A 25,000-nucleotide genomic window follows, 5' to 3' on the forward strand; every position below is an offset into this window, starting at 1 on the left:
AGGGTGTGGAGCAGGGAGTCTAGAATTGGTAAGGTACATCTTGTAGAGTGGCAGGGGGGGGGGGGGGGTGAGAGGATGTGGAGGAAGAGAGGAGGAAGAAAGGGGAAGGCGATAGGAACCCCTTCGCGAGGGAGCCTCTGGTTTCGTACGCCGCCGGGCCGACGGCAACCCTTCGCCCGGCGCCCGCGATGCTCTCCTGTTCCGCCTGGGTCTCGTTGGGTCAGGGCGGGAGTCCCTGGCTGAGTTTTGCCTCGGAAGCGAAGGCGGAGCCGCCGCGCGGATGCCGTGATGCTGTGAGTGATGGCGCTGTGGGCGGGTGCGGGCGGCGGGGTCATGTGATAGCGTCTTGTGGGCGGCGAAGCGTGGCCAGTTGCCATGTACACTACGGGTGGGCGCCGACTCCCGCGCGTCACCATTACGCCCACACGCCCGCCATCAACCGCTTCATTACCCTTGAGCCCGGCAGAGGGCGCGCGGACTCTAATGGCCTCGCACATCACGGCGGAAGGGCGGCGGAGGAGAGCGGGAAGTGTAACGCGATCGCCCGCAAAGATAAAGCGCGGAGATAGCGTCAAGCGCGAGAGGGAGAGGAAGAGGGAAGGGTTGGTTCGCTGAACGAGGTGAGGGAGGTGGCGGCGAGATATGGTGTAAATGATGGTGCTCTGGACACATTAGCAGCCAGGTATAGGCGCGGGTGTACGGGGGGTTGCTAAATGGTCGAGGTGTGATGGGTATTAATGGGCGGGGAGCAGCGATACACGGCACGCCCCCACCCATCGTCGGTTTTCTTCCAGATCGCTCCTTCCATCTTTCTTCCCCTTGATACTAAATAACCTCGCAGATAGACCCTCCCTAGATAAGCTTGATGTGACACGCAAATTAATATTTCTCTCTTCCTGTTGCAGGTGCGGTGGCGGCGGCGGCGACGGGCAACCGGCGCGAGGAGGTGGCGGACGTGCGCGAGGGCCAGGACGTGACCCTCAAGTGCCGCATCAACAACCCGTCGCTCATCACCTCGGGAGGACAGATCTTCTGGATGAGGCAGAGGAAGGGCGAGAAGGACAACGTCGCCATTCGGGACACACCATTCGACAGGAGCTACACGTAAGTGCTGAGCGAGAGGAACTGGTCCTTGGTTGGAGGAGAAGGAGAAGGGAGAAGTGAGGGTGAGGATGAGAATGACTGAAAGTACGGTTTTTTTTTTTATTATTATTATCCTTCGTCCACTCCTTTCCTCATTCTGTAGAAGGTGCGGAGGAGGCTTGGAGCAGCGGAATATAATGTGCGGTTGCGGCTGGCCGGACTCGGGTTCTCCCGAGCGCCGCGGGTGCTATAACTCGGTGTGGCTTGGCGCGGTGCCCTCGCCCGCCGCGGACGCCTTTGAAATCCACACGCGGCACATTAGCACTCGCACGCACGCACGCACGCACGCGCCCACCCACTAACGAACGGCTGTACCCTCCTTGCTCACATCTAATGATAATTATGAAAGTATGTAAATTAAATGATACTCGGATTTGTCTTTTTTGACTGAACGGGAAATGCTTAATTAATAATGGTATTGAGAATAATTCCTAAGCAACTTCGTTCGTCTGAGGACTTGAGGCTTCGAGTACTTCTCGCTTGCATCAACTGCCCCCCGCATGTGTGTCCGTGTGCGTGTCCGTGTGCGTGTCCGTGTGCGTGTCTGTGTGCGTGATACATGGTGTCAGTATCAAGACGGGAGGTGGCGGCCATGTGTGCCTCCCACGGCGCAGCATATGTTTGCGGTGTCCCTGGCCCGATGCTGTCGCACCACCACCGATCCCGCGTTGCCCTCGGACAGACCGGGGCCCGTAATGGCGTTGTAATATCTGCCCGGGAGCGGTGCCCATTAGAGACACACACCGAAGCTTCTACGGCGGGACGCACGGTGGCCGGGCGGGAGCAGGGAGGGCAGCCACGCGTCCTGTGCCCCACCTGACCCACGCGGCCACAGGACCCTCCTCTCTCGCCGCCCCTTGTCCCTTGTCCGAGGATGCTGCAGTCATGACTTCCTTATCAAGTTGGAGTTCGCATGTGCTTGCGGGTGAGCGCGAGACGGGCGAGGGCATTGTAAATGCCAGCGAATACTTACAGCATACATAGAGAGGGCCATTAGGAAGTTTCCAAAGCGGCATTACCGCAGACGCAGGCCCTCAGAGTTACGGCGCACCATTAACCAGCCGACGTAATCTGCTTCTCCGTCATCTCGCGAGTTGTTCAGGAGGGAACGGCCACGGCAAGCGGAACTGAGCACGGACGCGGTGCATGCTTCTCGACGCCGGCACAAGCCCGGGCCGTCTCGAATCGCGAGCGGGAAGCTTGACCCACTAAGAAAGCAAGCACGGTGACTCGCCGTCAGCTCTGCGACTCGCTGCTTGATGCACGTGGGAACGGCGCCGCTGGCGTCCTTCACGGGGCTTAAGCCAGGCAGCCGTTCACGGGATGCGCCTTCCAAAAGGGATATCGAATTCGGGGAACTGGGTGCGTGACGGCTAATGAGAGAGCGAAAGAGAGGAGGAGAGAGACGAGTGAGAAGGGGAGAGGAGGCTGTGCGTGAGCCGGGGATTTGGTGCGTCCGACTTCCGTTTTGTTGCGCTTTGTCCGTCCCGCTGACGCCGGGGGATTAGCGCCGAAATGGGCGTCGCGTGAGCAGCAGATTGCGAGGCGCGGATTTGGCCTTCGTGTCATTATTATTAATAATTTTTAAATTTATGCTTGTCTATGGCCTGCCGCCATACGACAAATCACTTTCATATTTGTATTTCTGTAATTAGTGACATTTGTATCTACACATATTTATTTTACCTTTTTTTTCTTAAGACTTAGCACTGCCTAATGCCACTTTTCTCCCCCTGCAGCGTGGACCTGGACCTGGAGGAAGGCCGGTATGACCTGACCATCAGCCGCGCCACGTACGAGCGCGACAACGGCATGTTTGAGTGCCGCGTGAAGGAGGCCGGCACCGGATCCGACCTGCACACCACCACCGTGAACCTGACCGTGCTCATCCCGCCCGGAAGCCCCAGGGTGAACCCCGAGGCGCCCACCGCCACCGAGGGACAGGAGATCGACCTCGTGTGCTCGTCCCAGGGCGGCTCGCCCGACCCGCAGATCATGTGAGTCTTTCTCTCGTCGCCTTGGTTTGGGTTGAGTTTACGAGCTGGTGCGTTTCAGGAGAGGTGTTGACTGGGGAGATGAGGGAGGAGGGAGGGGAGGAGGGAGGGAGAGATAAACAAAAAAAGGGAGAAGGGAAGAAAGAGAAAGGAACTGAAGGAAGGAGGGGGGAGGGGGGAGGAAAGGATTGAAGAAGGGGAGGGAAGGAAAGAGTTGGGAAAAAAAAGAGGGATAAGGAAAGAAAGGAAAGGGAGATAGGAAGGGAGAATGGAGAAGCAGAAGAAGCAGATTGACACACAAATTCTCACGGCCCGCTCCTCCCGACGGAGAGCACCGGCTAGAACGGCGGGTCTGGCGGCAGCATCCGGGAGGTTTTATGTGCAGTCAGGCTCCGTCTGGCCCTCTCGATGTCACTGGAGAAATATCTCTGTTCGCACGATCCCCCCGGAAATAATGGCTTGGTTGTCTCGGAGTGGTCGGATTTCGTGAGATGAAGTAGAGTTTTGGGGATGTTTTTGAAAGGAGAAATAGATGTTAGTGTGAAGAGATTTTTTCAAAGATATCTACACAACGCGGCGGATGTGGCACTCTCGAGGGTCGGGTCGCCAGGCTGGGGTGGGCTTGAGAGGCCGCTTCACCCAGACGTCTGCTGCGTGTGCTTTTCAAGTGGGCGCGGGGTTGCAGGTGTAGCGCTTTTTTCATTTCGCTTTCTTCGTCTTTCTGTTTGTTTCCTATCCTCCTCTTTTCCCTGATTTCATTCCTTCTCCCCGATTTCGTTCATTACCTCGCCTCCCCTCTCCTCTTTCCTTCTTTTTTCTCATTTATTCTGTTCTACCCTCTTCTATTCCTTTTTCTCTTCTCTTCGTTCCTCTACTCTTCCCTGCTTTCCCTTCCCTTTCTCTTCTCTCCCTTCCCTTCTCCATCCTCCCTCTTGAGAGAGCAGGGCGACGCAAGGCGAGTGGAGCAAGGCGTGGCATATGCAGGGCGGGCGGGCGGGCGGGCGCGGGAGGCCAGTGCCCACATGCCCACCCGGACCAGCACTGTAAACAATGGCGCGTTGTGCGAACTGCCCGCCACTTCACGCTCCGGCCGGGTTGGGGAGGAGGGGGCTTGGCGAGGGTGAAAGGGTGCTTATTGAGGGGAAAGAGTGTAGCTTGGCGATAAGGGTGATGAGTTAGCGGTTTACCAAGACGTCTTTGAAGGTTCTGAACGTTTGGCGAGGGAGTTGACAGGGTTATGTCGACGGTGACGGGTTTACGGGACCTCGGGGACGGGGAAGGAGGGAGGGAAGGGGGGGATAGAAGCAGTCACGACCAGCACCACATATATGTCTCCCCCCTTCTCTCCAACCTCCCCCTACGCCCACCCCATGCTGCCCCTAACCCAACACCCGTCCCTCACTATATTTCCCCCCGTTCTTCTCGTGCTAAACCATGTTGCTTGTTCGCAGCTGGTACCGCTCGGGCTCTGAGCAGAAGCTGTACAGCGTGCTGAAGCCGGGCGGCGGACGCGACTTCCCCACCACCTCCGTCCTCACCATCACCCCCGGCAAGGACGACGACGGCGCGCAGTACCGGTGCGTCGTGTGGAACAGGGCGCTCACCGACGACGAGAAGATGGAGTCCACCGTCACCCTCAGCGTGAACTGTGAGTATTTGCTGCGCTTTGCTTAGAGAGCCTTGCATCTGATATATTCTGTGTGGCATTGATTGATGCTTGAAAGTTCTTCCGGGTCATATGTTTTATATCGATCGCCCTCTTCCCGCAGACTACCCGCGGATCACCATCGGGCCCGAGAACCCCCTGCGCGTAGAGCTGGAGCACTCGGCCACCCTGACGTGCACGGCCGACGCCAAGCCCGCCGTGAGCAACGTGCGCTGGACGCGCGCCGGACGCTTCATCGACACCCATAACACCCTCGTCAAGGAGCGCATATCGCTTGAGGACGCCGGCCGCTACGTGTGCCAGGCCGACAACGGGCTGGGGCGGCTGCGCGAGGCCGAGGTCACCCTGGACGTTCAGTATGGCCCTCGCGTGGCCGTCATGTCCAGCAAGGACGTGGACGAGTCCGAGGACATCACGATCACCTGCAATGTGACCGCGAACCCGGCGCCCGTGACCATCGAATGGCTGAAGGAGGGCGACGACAGCTTCCGCCAGAATGGAGACATCCTGAGGCTGAACCGCGTGTCGGCGCAGAACCAGGGCAACTACATCTGCCGCGCCGTCAACATCCTGAATCCGACGGGCGGCGAGCCGAGCGACCGCATCGGCAATGCCACCGTCGCTGTGCGAGTGCGCCACGCCCCTGGCAAGACCTTCATCACGCCCGCCGAGCCCATCGCCGTACAGGGGGAGCAGTCCACGCTGACCTGCGGCGCCGACCCCCCCGGCTGGCCCATGCCCACGTACCGCTGGTGGCGCCAGGGCTCGGATACGCCGCTCACTCTGGGCGTCAACTACACCATCCCCCGCGCCTCGCTGTCCGAGGAAGGAACCTACTACTGCCAGCCCTCCAACCGCCTGGGCAAGGGCACCCCCGCCTCGGTCCACGTGCGCGTGTACCAGCCACCGAGGATCCTGGAGGACCTTCCCGAAACCGCCATCCACCGCATCAGCAAGACCGACCTAAGCCTGACCTGCCGCGCCCAAGGGAAGCCCCAGCCCTCCATCCGCTGGCTGAAGGACGGGGTCGAGCTCAACTCTTCCGACGGCTTCTACGATATCCTGGTGGAGCAGTCGCACAACCAGAATGCCGCCTACACCGTTCAGTCGACGCTGCAGTTCCGTGGCCCTCGCCGCTACGACAACCAGTTGCTTCCCATTGACAGAGGAACTTACGAGTGTGTCTTCAAGAACGACGTACGAGAAGTCTCTAGTTCACAACTGATTAGGATCGAACGTAAGTAGTTAACTGAGCTCTTATTTTACGTTGGTTTTTCTGTATGTACTTTGGGAAACACGTTTTACGTATGTAGTACATGTACTGTGGCATACTCTAATCCCATTTTTTATCTTGACAGATTCCCCAATAACCGTCCACAAGGCCAATAAAGTCGCTTTCGATATCGGCGAAGATGCGCGGGTCGAGTGCCGCATGCAGGCCTACCCTAAGCCCGCATTCCAGTGGTCGCTCGGCGCAAACTTCATTGACACAGATGGTACTCACTACACAGCCAATGACACTGTCTTGGGAGACGACGTGTATGCATCAGTCCTCACTGTTCTCGGCGTCACCAAGGCTGATTATGGCAGCTACACCTGCAAGGGTATGAACAACATGGGCGAACACAAGACCATAATCACCCTGCAGGAGAAGGGTCGCCCAGAACACCCCAAGAATCTCCGCGTCATCACAAGTGGCACCGACTTCATCAACCTGGCCTGGGACGAGAGCTTCAACGGTGGTTTCCCGGACACTATCTTCCACGTGCGAGCTGAGGCCATGTCTGGGGAAGTCACGAGCCACGATTGCCAGACGCAGAACCCGTGCGTGATCCAGCCTCTCATTCAGCAGACGAGATTCAAGTTGCAAGTGAAGGCCAGCAACATCAAGGGAGACAGCGACTTCTCGGACCCCCTGGAAGCCATGACCCTCGTCAACGTGGAGACCATCCCCGAACCCGAAGAGGTGTTCTTCGAGAGGATCAATAACATTCTGAGCTTCAAGGTGCTCCCCACTCACCTCATGTTGCAAGCACAGGTAGAAGTGCAGGATGTGGAAACGGAAGAATGGGTCCCCATGGAGGAGCTGGTGCCTATTAACAGTGACAACCACGGCGAGGTGGCCCTGGGCGATGCTGCTCCCAACGAAGTGCGACTCAAGTTCTGTTCCGTCTTCAGTGACGACACCTGTGGAAAATACCGAACTGCCACGAAAGGTAAAGCAGTAGTATTTGTATATTTTTTTGTATTGCCATGTGTTATGCATTAGGACATGAGATTCCAAGTATATACGAACATTTAAAAGGCGTGTGTATTTAGGCTTAACTAAAATGTTTTTTCTCCTTTCTCCAGTTGACCACCTGCCACCCATACCGTCCCAGAGTATGTCAATGCAGTACATGGTTGCAATCATTATAGGCTGTGTAGTCTTTGTAGCCATTGTTGCACTTGTGTTCATCTGCTGCTGCTGCCGTAGAAGGAACAGCAAGCTCAAGAATAAGACCGCAGACATGGAAGTTTCTCACCGTGGTGTTGTAGCACAGCAGGTAAAGCCCTCTGTCAAAAAAGTGATCCTTATCGGAAATCTAAGTTATGATACTTTAAATTATAAACGACTAGCATGCATTTTTTTATCTGTAGCTAATTGTAATTAATGTTTTTCAGGCTCCACCTCCCCCATACTATACTGTTGGTATGGATAACAAGGGTCTTGATGGCTCCATGGACACAGGATTGGATGATCCTTCCAAAACGGGCATCTACAGTTCTCAGCAGTACCACAACTACAACCAGAATGGACATGTGAACAATGGTCATAATAATAATGGTAAAGCATCACAGACTGATTATTGTAACGGATATCAAAATAATAATGACTTAATTTTCTTGGTATTGTGATTGAAAATGCAGATCTATAATGGATGCATACTAAAACTTTTCTTTCTTACAGGAATGGGATTCATGGACAACAGCTACTCCAACTCCAACAATGGAGGTTCAGTCAACTCCCAGGACTCTTTGTGGCAGGTGAAGGGCCACGGCGACCCACAGATGGCCTCCCACATGGTGCAGGACCCACGAAGCTACCAGTACGACCCCATGATTCACGGAGGTTACGGCATTTCTGGCTACGACGACTACTCTCACTACCCTCCCGCTTCTCACCAAGGACAGGGGATGATGGAAGACTATCCGGGCTCTCGCGGGAACTACATGGCCAACGGGGATCCCTACGCTGCCGTACAGAAGCCGAGGAAGCGTGCAGATCACATGGGTACGTCACATGTTCTCTTACTTTGTTGCTTGGGTGGATTTATACGTGGACTTGATGTAATTTCAGATGATTTGCAGTGCTTGGTTTTTACTATTTTTTTCTTTTTTGATTTACAGATGGAAGCTATGATGTGAGCGGCATGCCGGATCCCTACATGGAACAGCACGACCAGATGGGTGCAGAGATGAACCCCGACAACAAACCTCAGATCAGTTTTGACGAGTCTCTGGAATCTGGTTACTCGACCCCGAATTCCCGCAACCGGAGAATCATCAGGGAGATTATTGTGTGAGCAGCAGCACAAGGTCTTTTAAGAGATAAAACGTTGTTGGGTAATAGGAGATGCGTGGATGTGGGGTTCAGTGGAAATGGATGTTTGGATGTGGATAAAACTGGGTGATTTGAACGATGACAAATTTTGGATCACCAGTGGAGTCCATCCAATCTAGCTATCACATTGTTCGCTAGAATGGTGTCGACATGTGCCATGGATAATTGCAGCATTGATGCTAAGTCCTTTCCGAGATAATCCCCCTCGATCCATGCTAAAATCTCCATTACCATCACCCTAAAGTAAAACACAACAAAAAAATGCTGCATTACCATCACTCCCCAAGTCCAGTGCAATTCCAGTTAAAAGAAGTTCTTGGAATGACTGAGTTCATAAATTATTACCTGCTTGCCTGCTTACACTACAAATACCCTAGACTTGACTGAGGGACGTGGCTGGCAACGGGAGAACAGGGTGAGGACGCCGCTCACTCCTCCGGCCGGGGCGGTGGTACTCTTCCCTATAATTCTCTCCCCACAGCCATAAGCCAGTGATGAATGGCTATAAAAGACAAGAAGCTTACGCCGCCCCCTGCTCACGTCTAGTCTGAGTTGCTGAGGAGAAAGAGGACAAGATTGATGCATGTGTGTGATGTGTATGTGAGAAACTGAAGCCATATATTTGCTGTTAAAATGTAGAAGTAATTGGTCAGCTTTGTGCTATGACTGGGTACTGTTGAAGAAGCCAATCCCCTGCCAGCTCACACAAACTCATCTGTGCAAAGTGGAGGGTTACTGTGATGGAATCTTAAGAAAAAAAAGCCTCCGTTCGTACAGGTACAAAGCACAAAGTGAGCACAGAATGTAAAGCTCAAGCCTGGTCACAATGTGGTGCGCACTGGTAAAATATAGCCCGCAAAAGCAACTCTTGGAAAGGGTTGGATACTCGTGAGCCTATGTGGTTACTGTGATACTGGCCACCCAACTGCATAAATGGAGGGCGCTTAACGGAGGATGGGATGGTTATGCTCGAACTATAAATTATGTGAAATAGTTTATCCCTTTTTATATTCTTATCACTTTCAATTTAGTTGGAGTCTAACCACATCATCCGTCTCGAGAGTGACCTGGGTGTTAGAATAGCAGCTTGCTGTCGTAACAGGCTATATGTATTGTGATCTCAAGTACATATGAGGAAGCTCATTTTGTACTTTATATATATTTATGTCCTGTAACATTTTTTTTGTAATTTACCCGTTTGTAAAGTTGTATGTTTGGACGATAGAGGTAAGAGTTTAATTATTCTTAAAATAATGAGCTCTTGCCTCTTATGTTTGTTAACTCATTTCATAAGATTTACTCTACACTTTCTTAATTCCTCCGTTATTCCTTAAGAAAAGAATTGGAATAAGTGTCTTCCTATAATTTAGGTGTTTAACATGTAAACAAAAAGAAATAATTTTAACGTTAATTAGAGTACTTCAACAAAATTTATTTTCCCAAATTTGAAATTCAGTCCAATATCACCAAGTAATATTAATGCCTTTTTACTTGGACTGAGATTAAACTTAGTGTAACTTAGCAGTACCTCCCATCTGTTCAGGCTTGAATGTGACTTATGTCTTTAATAATTCCATATCTCACGGAGGCTCATATAATGGTACTTATTTTGAATTTTATGTTAAGTATTTTATCTCACTTTGTGTAAATATTTTTCCTTTTAATACCCAGTTTTCTTGGGAATTCATTGGATGCAAAGCACTCCCATTGAGCTGCCAATACTAACTTCTCATTCTGTCGCTCATCTGTGAATAACTTTCAATTAAGGCATGTTCATAGCCAAAACTTGAATATTAATACAGAAAGACACATACACACTGAAACACACATGAAACTCACTCACACTTGTAAACATACACACTGCACAGGTTTTGGTTAATGATGGCTCACGTAATTTCATGCTTTGTTACAATTGATATATTTAGTGATGGATTTTAACCTATTTTTAAGCATCTGTGGTTCTTAATTTTAAGAATCTACACAAAGAAATCCATCAAGAATGATAAGACATGTGAATTTGATTTTTCCTACATTCCAAAATTCCCTGTGCAATAACCTTTTCTCTGGGAGAAATAAAGTTGTTTCTGAAATTGTTGTTGTGTACTAAATTCTGTTTTGCAACTTTATCTGTGCATAAATTACTGGAGATCTTGTACCTGTAGACCCAGTACTTAAATCTGAGTGACAAGCACATTGCATGCAACTGTCTAACACTTGTGAAATAACATATTAGATACTCCGTTATTTAGCACAATTCTTTACAACTCATTAAGTGTTGTACTGGTACTGGATGGAATATTAATGTGTTCATCAGGAGTTTTCCTCCTGCATAACAACCCTTGCCCAATGTGTGTAATATTTAGGAGACAGTTTGCAAGAACTTTGATCCATTCATTTTAACATATTGTTTCCAATGAAAAAGATAAGTTATACAATTTGTCATATCTTCATAATTTCCCAACTGATTTTTTCTTTTTCTCATCAGTGAAATAATCTTAGCAATTTCTGCTCAGAGAACTGATATGTTTTATTATAATAGAAATTTTATCTTATATCTGATGCTCATTGATGTTTAATATATATTTTTGTAAATATTGTAAATGTACCTGTACATCGTAGATCATATATGGTCTATTGACAGAAAGTTTTTGTAAGGTTATTATGTAGCAAAGTGATTTTGTATTCTCAATTTAAAGCTAATAAAAACATCAGTGAATCTTTGATATTTCATTAACTTGAAAATCAATTTATGATACAGTATGTATATGTATATTTATATAAATATATATATGTATAAATATATATGTATGTGTATACATATATGTACTTGTATGAATACGTATATATTATGTGTATGTGTATATATATACAAAAAAAAAAAAAAAAAAAATGTGTATGTATGTATGTGTGTATATATATATGTATATGTGTATATATATGAATATGTGTGTGTGTGTGTGTGTGTGTGTGTGTGTGTGTGTGTGTGTGTGTGTGTATGTGTGTGTGTGTGTGTGTGTGTGTGTGTGTGTGTGTGTGTGTGTGTGTGTGTGTGTGTGTGTGTGTGTGTGTGTGTGTGTGTGTGTGTGTGTGTGTGTGTGTGTCTGTGTCTGTGTCTGTGTCTGTGTCTGTGTCTGTGTCTGTGTCTGTGTCTGTGTCTGTGTCTGTGTCTGTGTCTGTGTCTGTGTCTGTGTCTGTGTCTGTGTCTGTGTGTGTGTGTGTGTGTGTGTGTGTGTGTGTCTGTGTGTGTGTCTGTGTGTGTGTCTGTGTGTGTGTCTGTGTGTGTCTGTGTGTGTCTGTGTCTGTGTCTGTGTGTCTGTCTGTGTCTGTGTGTCTGTCTGTGTGTCTGTGTGTGTCTGTCTATGTGTCTCTGTGTGTCTGTGTGTGTCTGTGTGTGTCTGTCTGTGTCTGTCTGTCTGTCTGTTTTTCAGTCTCTCTGTCTGTCTGTCTGTCTCTGTCTGCCTGTCTGTCTGTACGTACAATGTGTGTATGTGTATGTGTGTGTGTATATATATGTGTGCATGTGTGTATTATTATGTATAGACAAGTTTTCCTCAGCTCCCTCATAAGATCATAAATAATGTATATTTAAAATATAATTTTCTCTTTCACAATCATTAAACCAAACACTGATATACAGTAATTACAATACAGTGTCTGCTATAGTGAATTCAATTCTATACAATAAATTCACACTTTCTTAATGAATATATTCTAGGACTTTCTGAACATGTATTGCATACCATGATGGCAGTTATCATGCTAATTTCTGGGAAAATCATGAGACAAAATGGTTTCTTAACCCCTTGCCGACGGGTACGACGGGTAGACACGTGCTATGCCCACTGTTAGTACTTGTTTGATTGTTTTTACACATAGATGGCTATACTTGTACTAAGTCACCAATGAGCCAGTTAGGAGTACTGCCCGTCTCGCCCGTTCACCCTTTTCTTTGATTTACGAAATATTTTACATTATCTTATTTTGCTGTTACTAATATTAAAAAACATTATAATAATTATAATGTTTATAATAAAATTAACACCATCGATATCCATAGCACTAGTAAAAAACACGTTTTTTACTAGTTTTTTACTAGTTTTTTACAATTCAAATCACGTATGGTCACAAGGTCTATTAATTGACTCCTTTGTGGCTAAGCACTAGCAAAGTCATCTATGAGCAGACATTTCACAAAAAAATATAGAAAATGGGCACAGCATTTTCCCCATTTTTTGTTCATTTTCCCCGACGGCATTGGGTTAAAGGAAACCTGGACAACTTTCAAATATTTTACATAATTTTTAAAGGGATGGACAATTACTCTTCTATCCTTGTTTAACTAAAGTAATATCCTAAACACAAGGTAGCTGCAATACATTTAGAGCCAAGCTAATGCAGATACCATATTGGGGAGAAACATGTTTGACACCCAACTAACTTGGCGAGGAACCTCCTCCCTTTTCCTCAGTCTAACTTGCACACAAAGATCATATACATGATGTAGGCTTAAAGTTTTTCAACATACTAGGTTTGTTTATAAAATTCAACAAGGACCATGACACAACCTTGACCCATTGCCGCTGGGCATACCCAATGTTCACTAGAGTTTTTTGTTTTGTGAATTGGGTTTACACATATAGCCAAAGAGTCAATTATTATGCCTTCATGACCTTCTCCTGATTTTCCCTTTCCTTGAGTTTTAGGGATTTTTTTCCCCTCTACTGCTATTCATACTGATATTGTTATCATTACTGACATAATAATTATAATGTTATTAACAATACTACTAGCAATAAAATAAAAACATTATTGAAAATCAAAGTAAAAGATAAACAGGTGAGACAGCTACCACAAGTAAATTGATGATTTGATGAAGACTAAATGATGACTTGATGACTAAACACTTGTAAAGCCATCTATGTGTAAACACAACCCAAAGCTGATGGGCATGGAATTTACATTCATGCCATGCCCACTGTGAGTTTACTGTATTGTCTTTACACACGGATGATTCAATTTGTCATTTGTACTAAGTCACCAATGAGCCAATTACGAGTACTACCTGTCTCGCCTGTTTACCCTTTACCTTGATTTTCGAGAATCTTTTATGGTATCTTATAATATCAATAATATTATAGTAATTATAATATTAAAAATAACGCCACGGATATTGATAGCATTACCATCAGTTAATAAAACAATGTCCCAGAGGACATGGCATCTTTGTACGTGCTGTTCCCAGCAGCAATGGGTTAAATACTACTTGAATCTCTTCATAGCTTTGGGAGTGCTTCCAAGGAAATTATTAATTAGTGCTACAGAATGTTACACTTGAAACCTAATGCAACCCAAACACTTCCATTAGCAGGTACACACACAAACGAAACTACTTGCCAATCCACACCAGCAAAGATTTTTTAAAATCATATTTCCAAGACGGTGGAATAGGCTGTAATACAATGAATGTATTAACCCATTCGCCCTGGATTTATGTTCTGTCCCCTGTAGTTTTTGGTGAATTTTGTTACATACAGATGGCTCCACATGTGCTCACCCTGGCAAGGAGTCTATCAGTAGCCCCTAGTTACCGATTCAGATTTACCCATTCCTTGAATTGGCGGGAAAATGTGTTTTTCTTATTAATACCATTGCTATTGATACTGTTATTATTGGTATTGATGTTATGATTATTATATTGCAATTAAAATATTTTAGACAATGAAATGATACAAAAGACCCTTTCCTAAAGTGTGGGAAAAGGGTAAACAGGTGAGATAGGTAGTTCTGATAACTGGCTATTTGGTGATTAAGAACTTGTAGACCCATCTATGTGTAAATACAATAAATAAACTTGTATTACAGTGGGCATGGCATGTATTATTGCCAAATGGGGCGAATGGGTTAAAAAACAGAACATACCATAGCTAACCACCTAATAAGTCTTTAACCATCATAATCCATCCATTCCTACCAAGAGCTGCACTAGGGCATGTCCAGACATGCAGGCCTGATAGGTGGGTGGGCCTGAGAAGTCAGAGGTAGGCAAACGCACCAATCACACCCCCTCATCTGGACATGCCTTTACACAAAATTATATCCTGAGCTGAAACCGAGATGAAATGAGACCAGCTTTATGAGATGTGAATATATCACATAGAACTACTGCCATGAGATACGTGGTTGCATACTAGCATTTCCAAAGAACAAACTCTGTATTCATTCTGATATTTATTCCAGTTGTTTCTCTCACTTTGTTTTTCTTTCTGCCATGAACAAGTGTCATTTAACTTTTTTTTTAATGATTCTCAAGTGATTATATATGAATCAACTGAAATATTTCATAAAGATATATTTATTTCCCAAAATATATCAAATAGGTTTAAACAAAGTAGGGCATAAATATTTGATATTTTGTTAAAGAAAGTTTTATTTTACACTCTACTATCTCTTCTTTCCAAATTTCTTGTTTTTCTTGTCTTTTACCTGTTTACCCCCTTGGGCATCTTTGGTCTTCTTCTTCTTGGTGGGAGCTTCCAACATATTCTCCAACTCTTTATCTGTCATCTTTGATGTTCTTTTGGCGCTGCAAACCACAAAAGAAATGTTTATATCTCTAACTAAAAGCTAAATACATGAATGTTAGCCTAATCTAACTATACTTGACAATATGAAGCTATTTTTTCTGAATACTAATACAACAAAAAAAGTTATGTTCAATTAATTATAAAAGGATGGAACAAAAAAAAAGAATTCTTGTATATATCAATATAGCTATATATGTAGCTATGCATAAAACATAACATCCGACCCAGAAATGTGAGGCTAATAAAAATGAAAAGAGAAAGAGAAACTGCACTTCTGAGGTGAACCCAAAAAACTTCAAAACAACATGAGAACCGTGCAATTAAGCATTCCATCCACCCTCACGCTGCACAATGAAAATGATGGGATGAAAGTTTCAGAAAAAAAAAAGAGAGTATTATTTAAGAAATGGTGTATATGGATAAATGACCCTGAACTCCCAATAGCAAAACCTGTATGTTGTAGTTAGCAGGTTAAAGGCATAAAGTAGTGAAAAACAGGCTTTAAAAAGGCATAGACATTAAGACACAGGTATACAACATAAGACAAATCCTCCAACAGACCTCTTGATAGTGACCGAGGCACCAGCGCCGCCCTCCAGAACAGACTCCCAAGCCCTGTCATCGCCCTGGATCTTGTACCTCCTCACGTCTCCCATGATGAGGCTGTTGATCTCCTGAAGCTTCTCCTTCTTCTTCTGGTCTCGTTCAAAGTCCTGTGGAGAGATTAACAGAGGGATTCGTAAAGTGTGAATATGCAGGAAGAGAAAGACTGAAAAACACAAACTTCAAAAGAGAGGAATTTTTTAAAATCTTCATCGTTGGTCCTGATTCTCTTCTTTTTCTCTTGGCTTTTGATCATTTCTCATTTGCCTCAGAATTTCTGATTGAATATAATCACCTTAAAAATGCTATACTCACTACACTTACTCTTGCATTTTTTTCCCTCCCTTGAGATAGAGATATTAAAGCTATTGCTTTCTATACATTATACAAACTGTATTTTTTATAAAACAGCTGATGCATCTACAAGGACTCAATCAATTGACTCCACCCGTTTGTTATATTCCTTGAATTTTAGGATTTTTTCTCTATTACTATTATCTTTATTGAATTTGTTGTTATTTTCATCATTATTTTTATTACTGTTGTTATTATTGTAATGATATTAATTCCAATGATGATAGTTTGACTCTATTCCAAATTGTGATGGAATGAGGATAAACATGTGAAGTTTGGTAGGTCTTGTAACTGAATCTGACTATTCACTTATGGTTAAACAAAAACACATGCCATCAACAGATTAAGGCACTCCTTGTACTAAAACATTTTCCAAAAACAAATAAAACAAAATCTAAAGGTGTTTGACAAGTTTAAGGACTGTCCTAAAAACCGTCTTTCATTCCAAAATTGTTGTAAAATTTGTCTTTTCTTAGCAATTTCATCTTTGACTCGCCCTGTTGCCACATTTCAAAGTTAAAACTTAAATAGCACAAATATGCACAGCTTAAAAGACCTATGATAATAATTTAATGTAGTAATTATATTAAATTACAATTGCAGTGAATCTTAAATATATATAATGACTAAAATCTGACCTATTTAATATTTTTTTTATCTTTATGTGGCACTCTACATTTGTTGTCATTGCATCAGCTGAGAAGGCATGCAGTGCCATTTGTATTAATCTATGAGAAAACTGCAGTAATCACAGAGGAAACAGGTCAATTAACATTAGACAATAAGTAAAAAAGTGGCATGAAGGATTTCCATAACAATTGTAAAATCGCCTTATTGTTGTTGACATCTCATAAGGACAATTTACAGAGTCCTCATGTGTGTGAGACACCTCCAAACCTGTCTGTAACATCAGGCGAGTCATAGACAAAAATCGGGTGCTAAGGACATTTTTGCAAGGAGTCATAGACAAAATCTCGGAGACAAAAACCTTATTTCTGTCAAAGACAAATTTCGGAGTCTATGACCCTTTGTGAATACCGCTCCTGGTTACTATGACCATAGAAAAAATTATGTCGAACCTCTGAGAAATCATAGACTTACATTATAACAAAAAAAGAAAACAACAACAATAACAATAAAAACATGCTACAACCACCGCCTTACCTCGGCAGCCTGATTTAAGTCCTGGTCAAGAGTTATGTCGACTGGCACAAATTCAGGCAAAACGGGAGCAGGGAGATGCTGAGCCAGGGACGACTCCTGTATGTTGGTCATTGTTTTTAGAAGGCGTCGTATCGCACGGTTGAACTGGCCGAGCGCTGATTCAAGGGTGATGTCTAGCATGGCAACCACATTGTCCATGGTCTTCATCTGCAGGCCCAGTCCCACTAAGAGGCCCTGTCAAAATTTAATCGTTTAAGACTTTTTTTTCTGTTTCATTTTATGTGTGTCCATAATGATATATGTATATTTAGAGAAAGATACTGTCTGTATGCATCTAATGAAATTCTAATATTAACAATATGCTAACCGTCTTTTCTGATCTACAAAAATGATTTACTATCATTCTTTGTTACGAAACAGTTTGACAACAAACAATGTAAATTAATCTTCAATCAAACTACTCTATAAATGGTAAAGACACTTACTGACTGTACTGGTGATAAATGCACTGATGGGAGTTTGTTCAAGAAGAAAAGTGTTGCAATATTAGGCAAGAGGTCAGTTACAAGATATCTATCTGCCAAGTTGTTTGAATATTTTTCTAGTCGCTGGAGATCATGACCTGACACCATACTCTTCAGTTCTTTCCATTTAATCTCTGTGAATCAAATAAAAAGTTTTAATATCATTTCTCCTATAAATATGGGCTGAAAAACAATAAATGTCTAATATATCCAATACAATTACTTGCACCATTTCAGTTGCAATGCCTGGTGTACTTTCTCCTAGTGTTACTAATCCATCTCAGTAAACCAGTAAACCTCCTATCCCTTCCCACCCATACCTTTCTCCTCCGTGGTTGAGTGGGACTGGATGACCTTCTGTGCCAACAAGGACGGCAGATTGGAGAAAGGCCCTCCAAGAAGGGAAATAAACCTTCTTATGAACTCCCGGGATGCATTCTTTACCCATTCGTTCTTGGCTAACGGAGATTCTCCATCACCGCTGTCCATCAGCTTCACCATCATGCAACTGTGCTCGCCGGTTACTTTGTTCGCAACCTGGCTGTTAGTGAGGAGGAAGGAGCATTGAATATTCAAATAATAGCAAATATGATTTAAACATTGTGACCTAAAGCAGATTATTACCTAACACATTTGTAGATATTCTAACAACAACAAACAAACACATTAATATGGTAACCCTAAAAAAACAGACAATCAATGAGAGTTTTTTCTTTCCAATACTACTAATACTGACATTGTTATCAGTCTTATTGATATTATGATTCTAAATTGTTATTAAAATATCAATAACACCATAGACAATAAAATAATAGAAATAAAGCTTTCAAAAAATGAAGGAAAAGGGTAAACAAATGAGATAGGTAAGATTAATTGCTGACTCCAATGACAAAATCAACAATCCAGACAGCAGTATCAAGTCAGATGAGTGGTAATGCATTCTGGCACTATGCTCCAAAAGGGATTCAATTTTGACTTAAAATGTCACTAGCAAATTACTTCTCATCATACTTCAGCTTGGTTTAGTTCCTCTGTGTACCTTACCTGATATACAGAGGAATATAGCCTCCCCTGCACCAGAACTTCAGCAGGGGCAATGTTAACCCATATGACACACTCAGGTAGTCGATGGACTCTGGCACTCGTTCGCTCAGTTTGGAGAGAAGGGGTTTGCCACTCTTGCGGGGTACTGAAATCAAAGCATAACGAATAAATATGAAACTGGTAGAAAATACGTACAGGAATAGATAGTAAATAAATGACAAACATATGATATATATGACAAAATAAACAAAACTGATAAAATAGTGCAAAATAAACATGTTTGTCAGGCAAATTCATATGGCTTTATTCAGTATTGTAAAGCTAAATGCAAACACAAACAAATAAATTTATGGAACAATCTACTTTCAAGATACTTGTGGTAAAAGAAAACAGAAAAACAACAACAACAACAAGAGAGAGGGAGGGAATTATATTACATAAAAATGTTACATTCATAGTCTTGTAATAATATCATGAATTAAGTAATATATTTTCCCTCACCCTCTTAACATTATGCCACATACAAGAACTTTTGCATTACATGTTAACAACCTACACTCAACAGATGAAATAAAAAAAAAAGAAAAAAAAAAAAGAAACTTATTTATTATTTAATCAATCAATTAGACTATATCAACAAGATTAATAATTAAACAACCCACCAATGGCATCACTGTCCTTGTCCTCCTCATCAGTGCCAACACCTGAGTCCTGCTTGTCCTCCAGAGAGATGTGCTTTCCGCTGTAATAATCACTCAACAGGTTGATGGCACATGATCCATAACCCATACCCTGCAATATTCCCAATCATTTGAGCTTTCATGACATTTATAAAAGCTTATACAGAAATAGGGGAAACTAAATAATTATAACAATAAAAGCAGACAAACAAAATAAAAGAAATGTGACAGATAAACAATTTGGAATCTCACCTGATAATCGGGATGAGCAGCCACTCTGACAACTCTTGCACTAACTTGCTCCGTCAGGCTGGTGTCAAGGTACTGCAATGCCATGGCCCAGGGCACCAGATCACCTGAGGGCCGCTCGCCTCTGCTTTTATTGCCGTCAGACACAGATTTGGGTATCCCTCCTTCCAGGCATACCTTTATGCCCAAAAAAAGAAAGATAAAAAAATTACTTATCAACTTCTTTGAAAGATGTTTAGCAGCTATGTTTGAAAAGACTAGTAGCAATAATGCCCTGACAAAATAAAAACATGATCTTTCAGTAAGAGGGTAGCTTTGAAACTATCTCACTTTTTTTCAATACATAAAAGAAATTATTAGGAAAAAATAACAGCAAACTTGAATAATATTCTTAACCCGTTCATCCCATGTGGCAAGAATACATGCATTTATCTTTTCATTGTCTAAAATATTTTAATGACAATTTAATTAACATAACATTATAACATCGATAGGAATGGTATTAATAAGAAAAAAACATTTTCCTGCCAATTCAAGGAATGGGAAAATTAGGATCCGTAACTAGGGCCTACTGATAGACTCCTGGCCGGCTGAGCACATGGGGAACCCTCTGTATGTAACAAAATTCACCAAAAAGTACAGGGGACAGAACATAAATCCGGGGTGAATGGGTTAAAATGAGTAAATAAAACATCAAAACTGACCTGCACCACAGCAAGGACTGGCGGAAATGAAGTCATGCCAGACACAACAGGAGGAAGAAGCACAAAGAGATGGTGTGCTGGAGCATCGCACAGCACCTGCAGGTCGTCAGGAGAGTTGCGGTAATGGGATGACACCAGAAGGGACATCACCTGGTGAAGGAAGTCTTCACTTTCTTTATGGCCACTAAACAAGACATCCCTGGAAATTAAGTGCGGAGAAAGTTAACATTACTATCAAATCAGATCAAAAATATTTTCAAAAATAAGAGATCACTTATAATAACTCAAAAAGTCATATAATGAACAAGCTGTTATGGCAAAACTGAGGTTTTCAACACTGTGAGCTGGCGAATTTATTAAGAATGAAAGATAGAAAAAAATTATTAATGAAAACTTGAAAAAATGTCACAGTTACTTTTTAGACTGAGCAAGAGCATAAGTGGGTTGACAAATTGGCCGGATGGCTATCTGAATGCCTACTACCAATGCATCTCATTAATCATAACTCCCACTGTCTGCAGATCCGAATCACCCAAGACAGCACTGTAATCAAATCTGGCAAGATACATATATTTCTGGCTGTGTCATAGTGTGTACTGAAGGACCAGACTCACATTTTGGAATTGGACTGTTTGGGGCATTCTTCTGACTATCAGGACATTGTTTCCACTCACAAAAAAGTAATCTGCCACAGATAACACTGGCTAACACACTAATGTCTCATGAACCTGTACTGTCCATTCTGTGTTAAGAGTGGGAATATTAACCAGTTACTGCCCAACAACACCAAATTTAATGCTCAATAGCAAACTTTGGTATGTATTAGCAGAGGGGTGTTAACTTTTGACATATGTTTGATAGTAGTAATTCATATATATATTAAATCAACAGTTTAACAGTTAAAGTTGCCATGAAACTGCTATAGCTAGTCATGGAGCATTTGTAAAGGATACATCCCTACTCTATTGTAATCAGAATCATAGAGTGGAATTCGCAATGTACTGAAATGTTGTCTTTCTAGTCTCCTTTTGCATATGTAACCTAAGAGCTGCAGATACATTCATTTCTTATTCATCTTTAAATAATAAACCAACATGATATGAGTGCTTCCAAGTCACAAAAATATGAATCAGTGGGCAACTTGTGATCCACAGGGCCACTGATGAAGCACTCTTATTTAAATAGTGGCAGGACTCACCTATTAACATAATACAACTGACAAGTTTGTGGTGGGGGACAAGTGGAAGTCTGGAACACTTCTGATGTAGCATCAAGGCACAACAGCTGATGCATCCACCTCTCTACAGAATCCCCACTTCCATAACGAATGCTTTCCTCTAGTGTTACCTCGTGCAAGGTGCGGCCTGAAGTGAGACAAGATACGTCCAAGTTTACAAATGTAATAGTTTCAGTATATGTACTATAAAAACATTAAGTATTGTATATCTTAAGAACAGTCATAATCCCAAAAAACCCACTTACTTGAGGTCATTTCTGATGAAATATCAACTAACTTTGCTGCTGTAGCTCCTGCTGAGCTAGACTGTTGTCTCAGCTGTTGAAGAAGCTTTAGGGACAAAGATCTTCCAGTCCCCTCGTACCTATATTGAACCAATAGAAAACAAACCATTATAAATTAGGACCTTATTCCTGTGTATTTGTCCTCTGAGAATAAGTTATGAAAGTCACAGCCAATTGAGGCCTTTAGCTTTTAATTACTTTAGGTGTTACAGTATTCTATAGAATGAACCAGAAAATTTAAGCCTTTTATCTTAGGCTAATATTACTTTCTTTGTCTAAGGTATGCACACAAAGGGGATCTTGATAATCACAGGAGAGTGGATGTGTTAAAACAATACTTTACATACCATTATATGGTCAGTTTCAGGCCCAAACTTTGTCTCAGGCATGCACAAAACTGATCATAGCCAACCCAAATCCTTTCACAGACAAATGCTGAGCTACAAACCCATTGATCGTTGATGCCATGAAGACGCTGTAGTTTCCAATAAGTGCCTTGACCTGGGGTAGGGGAATGGCAGCAGCTTCATCTATCACCAGTAACTCACACTGTCCCAACATACTGGCATCTACTGGATCAACATACTGGAAAATATGTTAAAAGGGCAATCATAATCATGTACTGTTACAACACAGCCCTTACAAAAAAATGAAATAAAATAAAAATAAATAAATAAATAAATAAATAAAATAAAGATAATAAACATAAAAACAAATAAATAAATAAAACACAATGAGAACAGACCACTAAGAAACAAAAATATAGGAATAATACTAATCATAATCCATCTGCACATGACATGACATGTCAATTAAGTATGGTAACATTTTCACTCATTTCATCGGTGATATTAAACATTAAAAGGTGCAACAGTTAGTACTGAACTTTTAGTCTAGTTCTCAAAACAAAACAAAGCATTATTGAACAAATATGTTTAAAAGAAAAATTATGATATCACATATACTTATATATTACCCTTAATTTTGATTTCGGTTTAACGTCACGAAACCCTTTTTGATCAAGGGCTAGGACGGGCCTGTCCAGTGAAAGGACAGACAGGAATTGGCAAGGTGGAGACCGTTACCCCAAGTGGATGCCCTTCCTAACCTCAGACCGTGGCTGGGATTCAAACCCATGCTCTTGCAGGCCCACAGCGGCCCCACTTATATACTACCCTCACATGGTCAAAATACTGGCAAAATCATACCTGTATAGTTTGGCGAAATTCTCTAAATACATTTACACGCACTATTGCCTCATTAAACTCTTGATTTGTGGACTGGATGATCTCATAGTCATTCTGTTCCTCATATCCCAGTGCATCAAAACCTGAAATAATTAGTAAATAAACAAAAACTAAATTTTTTTATATCAATAAACATCTTGTGCTTAGCCGAGAATATAAAATCAATAACAACAGAAGTTAACCTTAAGAAAACAAAATAACAACATATTTTACAATACTGATAAAAGCAACAAAAGACATGACAAAAAAAGCAGAGCAGAGCAGAGATACAAAAAAACGTACAAACACACCTTTAAAGATGAACTCAAAGAAGGTGTTCAAGTTCTCTGGGGAGGGGCTCGTCACAAAGATGTTGTTGAGACCAAAGTGCACTGCGGCTGCAACCGACAACCCCAGAGCAGCTGACTTTCCCCGACCACGTCCAGCTGTGACTGAGAGCAGCCCTTTTCCACCCTTCTCGGTGATCACATCTATCATCTTGAGGAGGGCTCTAGCCTGTGTAGTTGGTTGTTATTTATTAAAAGAAATACACATAAATAAAGGAGGAGGAGTTTCTGTTATGAACAATATCCACATTAATATTTGGTATATCAAGCCTCAAAAAAAGGACAAACTGAATACAGAAATACAGCTTACTTAGCTTAACATTAATCCCTAAATTCAGAGTCATTTTGATTAAACATACAAGTACATTTCCCCTCCAAGCCTAGTCGCCACCACTGAACATCAGATTTTAAAACCTAGCAGGCTATTTTGGCATGAATGGAAAGCAGTGTTGGTAAGGTCAGGTTGGTCCCATATCCAAGTGGACATAGGGGACAGGGTAAGCTAGTATATTTGGTACTGTTGGGTAAGCTAGTATATTTGGTACTTTTAAGTAAGGCTACAGAGTGCTACTTCCCCTCCCCCATCCAGCTAGGCCTTCTTTTTGTCTGTGTGACTTCTCCCACCCAATCCTACTGCTATATTGAAGATACTTTAAACTGCTTTCTCCTGTGTTTATATCATCTCAGATAAGGTTACAAATGATTTAAGAGATGAATGCTACAGGGGATGTGCCCTGTTATCTACCAGTCAGGACTTGACAGTCAGTTGCAAGATCTACCTGCTGAAGACCAATCAAGACCAGGACTGCTACAATACTGTCCCCTTGCCATAATAGTTCAGTATACCCACCAACCCACCCCTTGCCCCATTCACCTAGGTCCCCCTCCTCTCCCGTCATCCAGTTGCCTTCATTCATGGCTGACCTCCTTACAACATTATTTTGTTTTTCTTTTTATAATTTACACATACAGAAATATATGACAAATACATGATTTATCATATCATAGATAATAAGCAATTTTTGTATGTGTGTTTTATGTACATATTTTGTTTTTCCCATTTCACTTTATATGGGGTAACTTTTTCTATGCTCCACTATTTAGATATTCAACATACCAATACCACCAACCCACCCACACCTACACACAAAATAACAGACCCAATTTTAAAAAGCCTCACTTGGTCAAGGGTCTTGCAACATCCCACCAACTGCGGAAGTGGTTTGTCTGCATCCTCAAGGCTCTTCTGCAAGTTCTGCAGTTGTTCTTGCAAAGACTCCATCTCTTGTAGCTTGGACTTTGCCAAAGGTTTCACAGGACCCGCTAAGGATGGTAGTTCTGACATCAGCTGAAGCTTGTCATCCACAATTAGGCATGACTTGCACCAGCCCAAGGATAATACAAATCTGCAAAGACATTCAAATGGTAAAAACAATTTGTTATTGAGCTACTTTCCTTTATCTCCACTATAAATATTGTATATATAGGGAACATGTGGACACCAGCATTCATATACATTATCTCCATTAATAATTCATAGCCAAGTTACTGGCTCAAGCCTGGACATTAAGTATATATCAGAGATGTAGCCCT

General features: G+C 42.9%; 2 protein-coding genes across 2 annotated transcripts in view; one reads left to right on the forward strand and one right to left on the reverse strand.

The window, feature by feature from the left end:
- LOC125045355 (hemicentin-2-like) overlaps window positions 1-11,123 on the forward strand; it is a 156,765-nt gene extending 145,642 nt beyond the window's left edge. Inside the window, exons 2-10 of the mRNA XM_047642564.1 lie at window positions 906-1,104; window positions 2,883-3,140; window positions 4,589-4,785; window positions 4,907-6,040; window positions 6,162-7,019; window positions 7,156-7,349; window positions 7,468-7,630; window positions 7,754-8,077; window positions 8,194-11,123. Coding sequence (XP_047498520.1) covers window positions 906-1,104; window positions 2,883-3,140; window positions 4,589-4,785; window positions 4,907-6,040; window positions 6,162-7,019; window positions 7,156-7,349; window positions 7,468-7,630; window positions 7,754-8,077; window positions 8,194-8,369 — 3,503 coding nt within the window. The 3' untranslated portion in view covers window positions 8,370-11,123. The remainder of the gene's footprint in view (window positions 1-905; window positions 1,105-2,882; window positions 3,141-4,588; window positions 4,786-4,906; window positions 6,041-6,161; window positions 7,020-7,155; window positions 7,350-7,467; window positions 7,631-7,753; window positions 8,078-8,193) is intronic.
- Window positions 11,124-14,805: 3,682 nt separating this feature from the next.
- LOC125043636 (RNA cytidine acetyltransferase-like) overlaps window positions 14,806-25,000 on the reverse strand; it is a 13,128-nt gene continuing 2,933 nt past the window's right edge. The window contains exons 5-19 of the mRNA XM_047639874.1: window positions 24,588-24,813; window positions 23,372-23,576; window positions 23,043-23,164; window positions 22,283-22,419; window positions 21,796-21,914; window positions 21,512-21,677; window positions 20,314-20,512; window positions 19,613-19,786; window positions 19,343-19,472; window positions 18,681-18,825; window positions 17,957-18,177; window positions 17,598-17,770; window positions 17,113-17,346; window positions 15,553-15,704; window positions 14,806-14,990 (exon numbers count right to left, since the gene is read on the reverse strand). Of these exons, the coding sequence (XP_047495830.1) occupies window positions 14,849-14,990; window positions 15,553-15,704; window positions 17,113-17,346; window positions 17,598-17,770; window positions 17,957-18,177; window positions 18,681-18,825; window positions 19,343-19,472; window positions 19,613-19,786; window positions 20,314-20,512; window positions 21,512-21,677; window positions 21,796-21,914; window positions 22,283-22,419; window positions 23,043-23,164; window positions 23,372-23,576; window positions 24,588-24,813 (2,545 nt within the window). The 3' untranslated portion in view covers window positions 14,806-14,848. The remainder of the gene's footprint in view (window positions 14,991-15,552; window positions 15,705-17,112; window positions 17,347-17,597; window positions 17,771-17,956; window positions 18,178-18,680; window positions 18,826-19,342; window positions 19,473-19,612; window positions 19,787-20,313; window positions 20,513-21,511; window positions 21,678-21,795; window positions 21,915-22,282; window positions 22,420-23,042; window positions 23,165-23,371; window positions 23,577-24,587; window positions 24,814-25,000) is intronic.

The sequence above is a fragment of the Penaeus chinensis genome, chromosome 3 (genome assembly GCF_019202785.1).
Source record: "Penaeus chinensis breed Huanghai No. 1 chromosome 3, ASM1920278v2, whole genome shotgun sequence".
Classification (NCBI taxonomy): domain Eukaryota; kingdom Metazoa; phylum Arthropoda; class Malacostraca; order Decapoda; family Penaeidae; genus Penaeus; species Penaeus chinensis.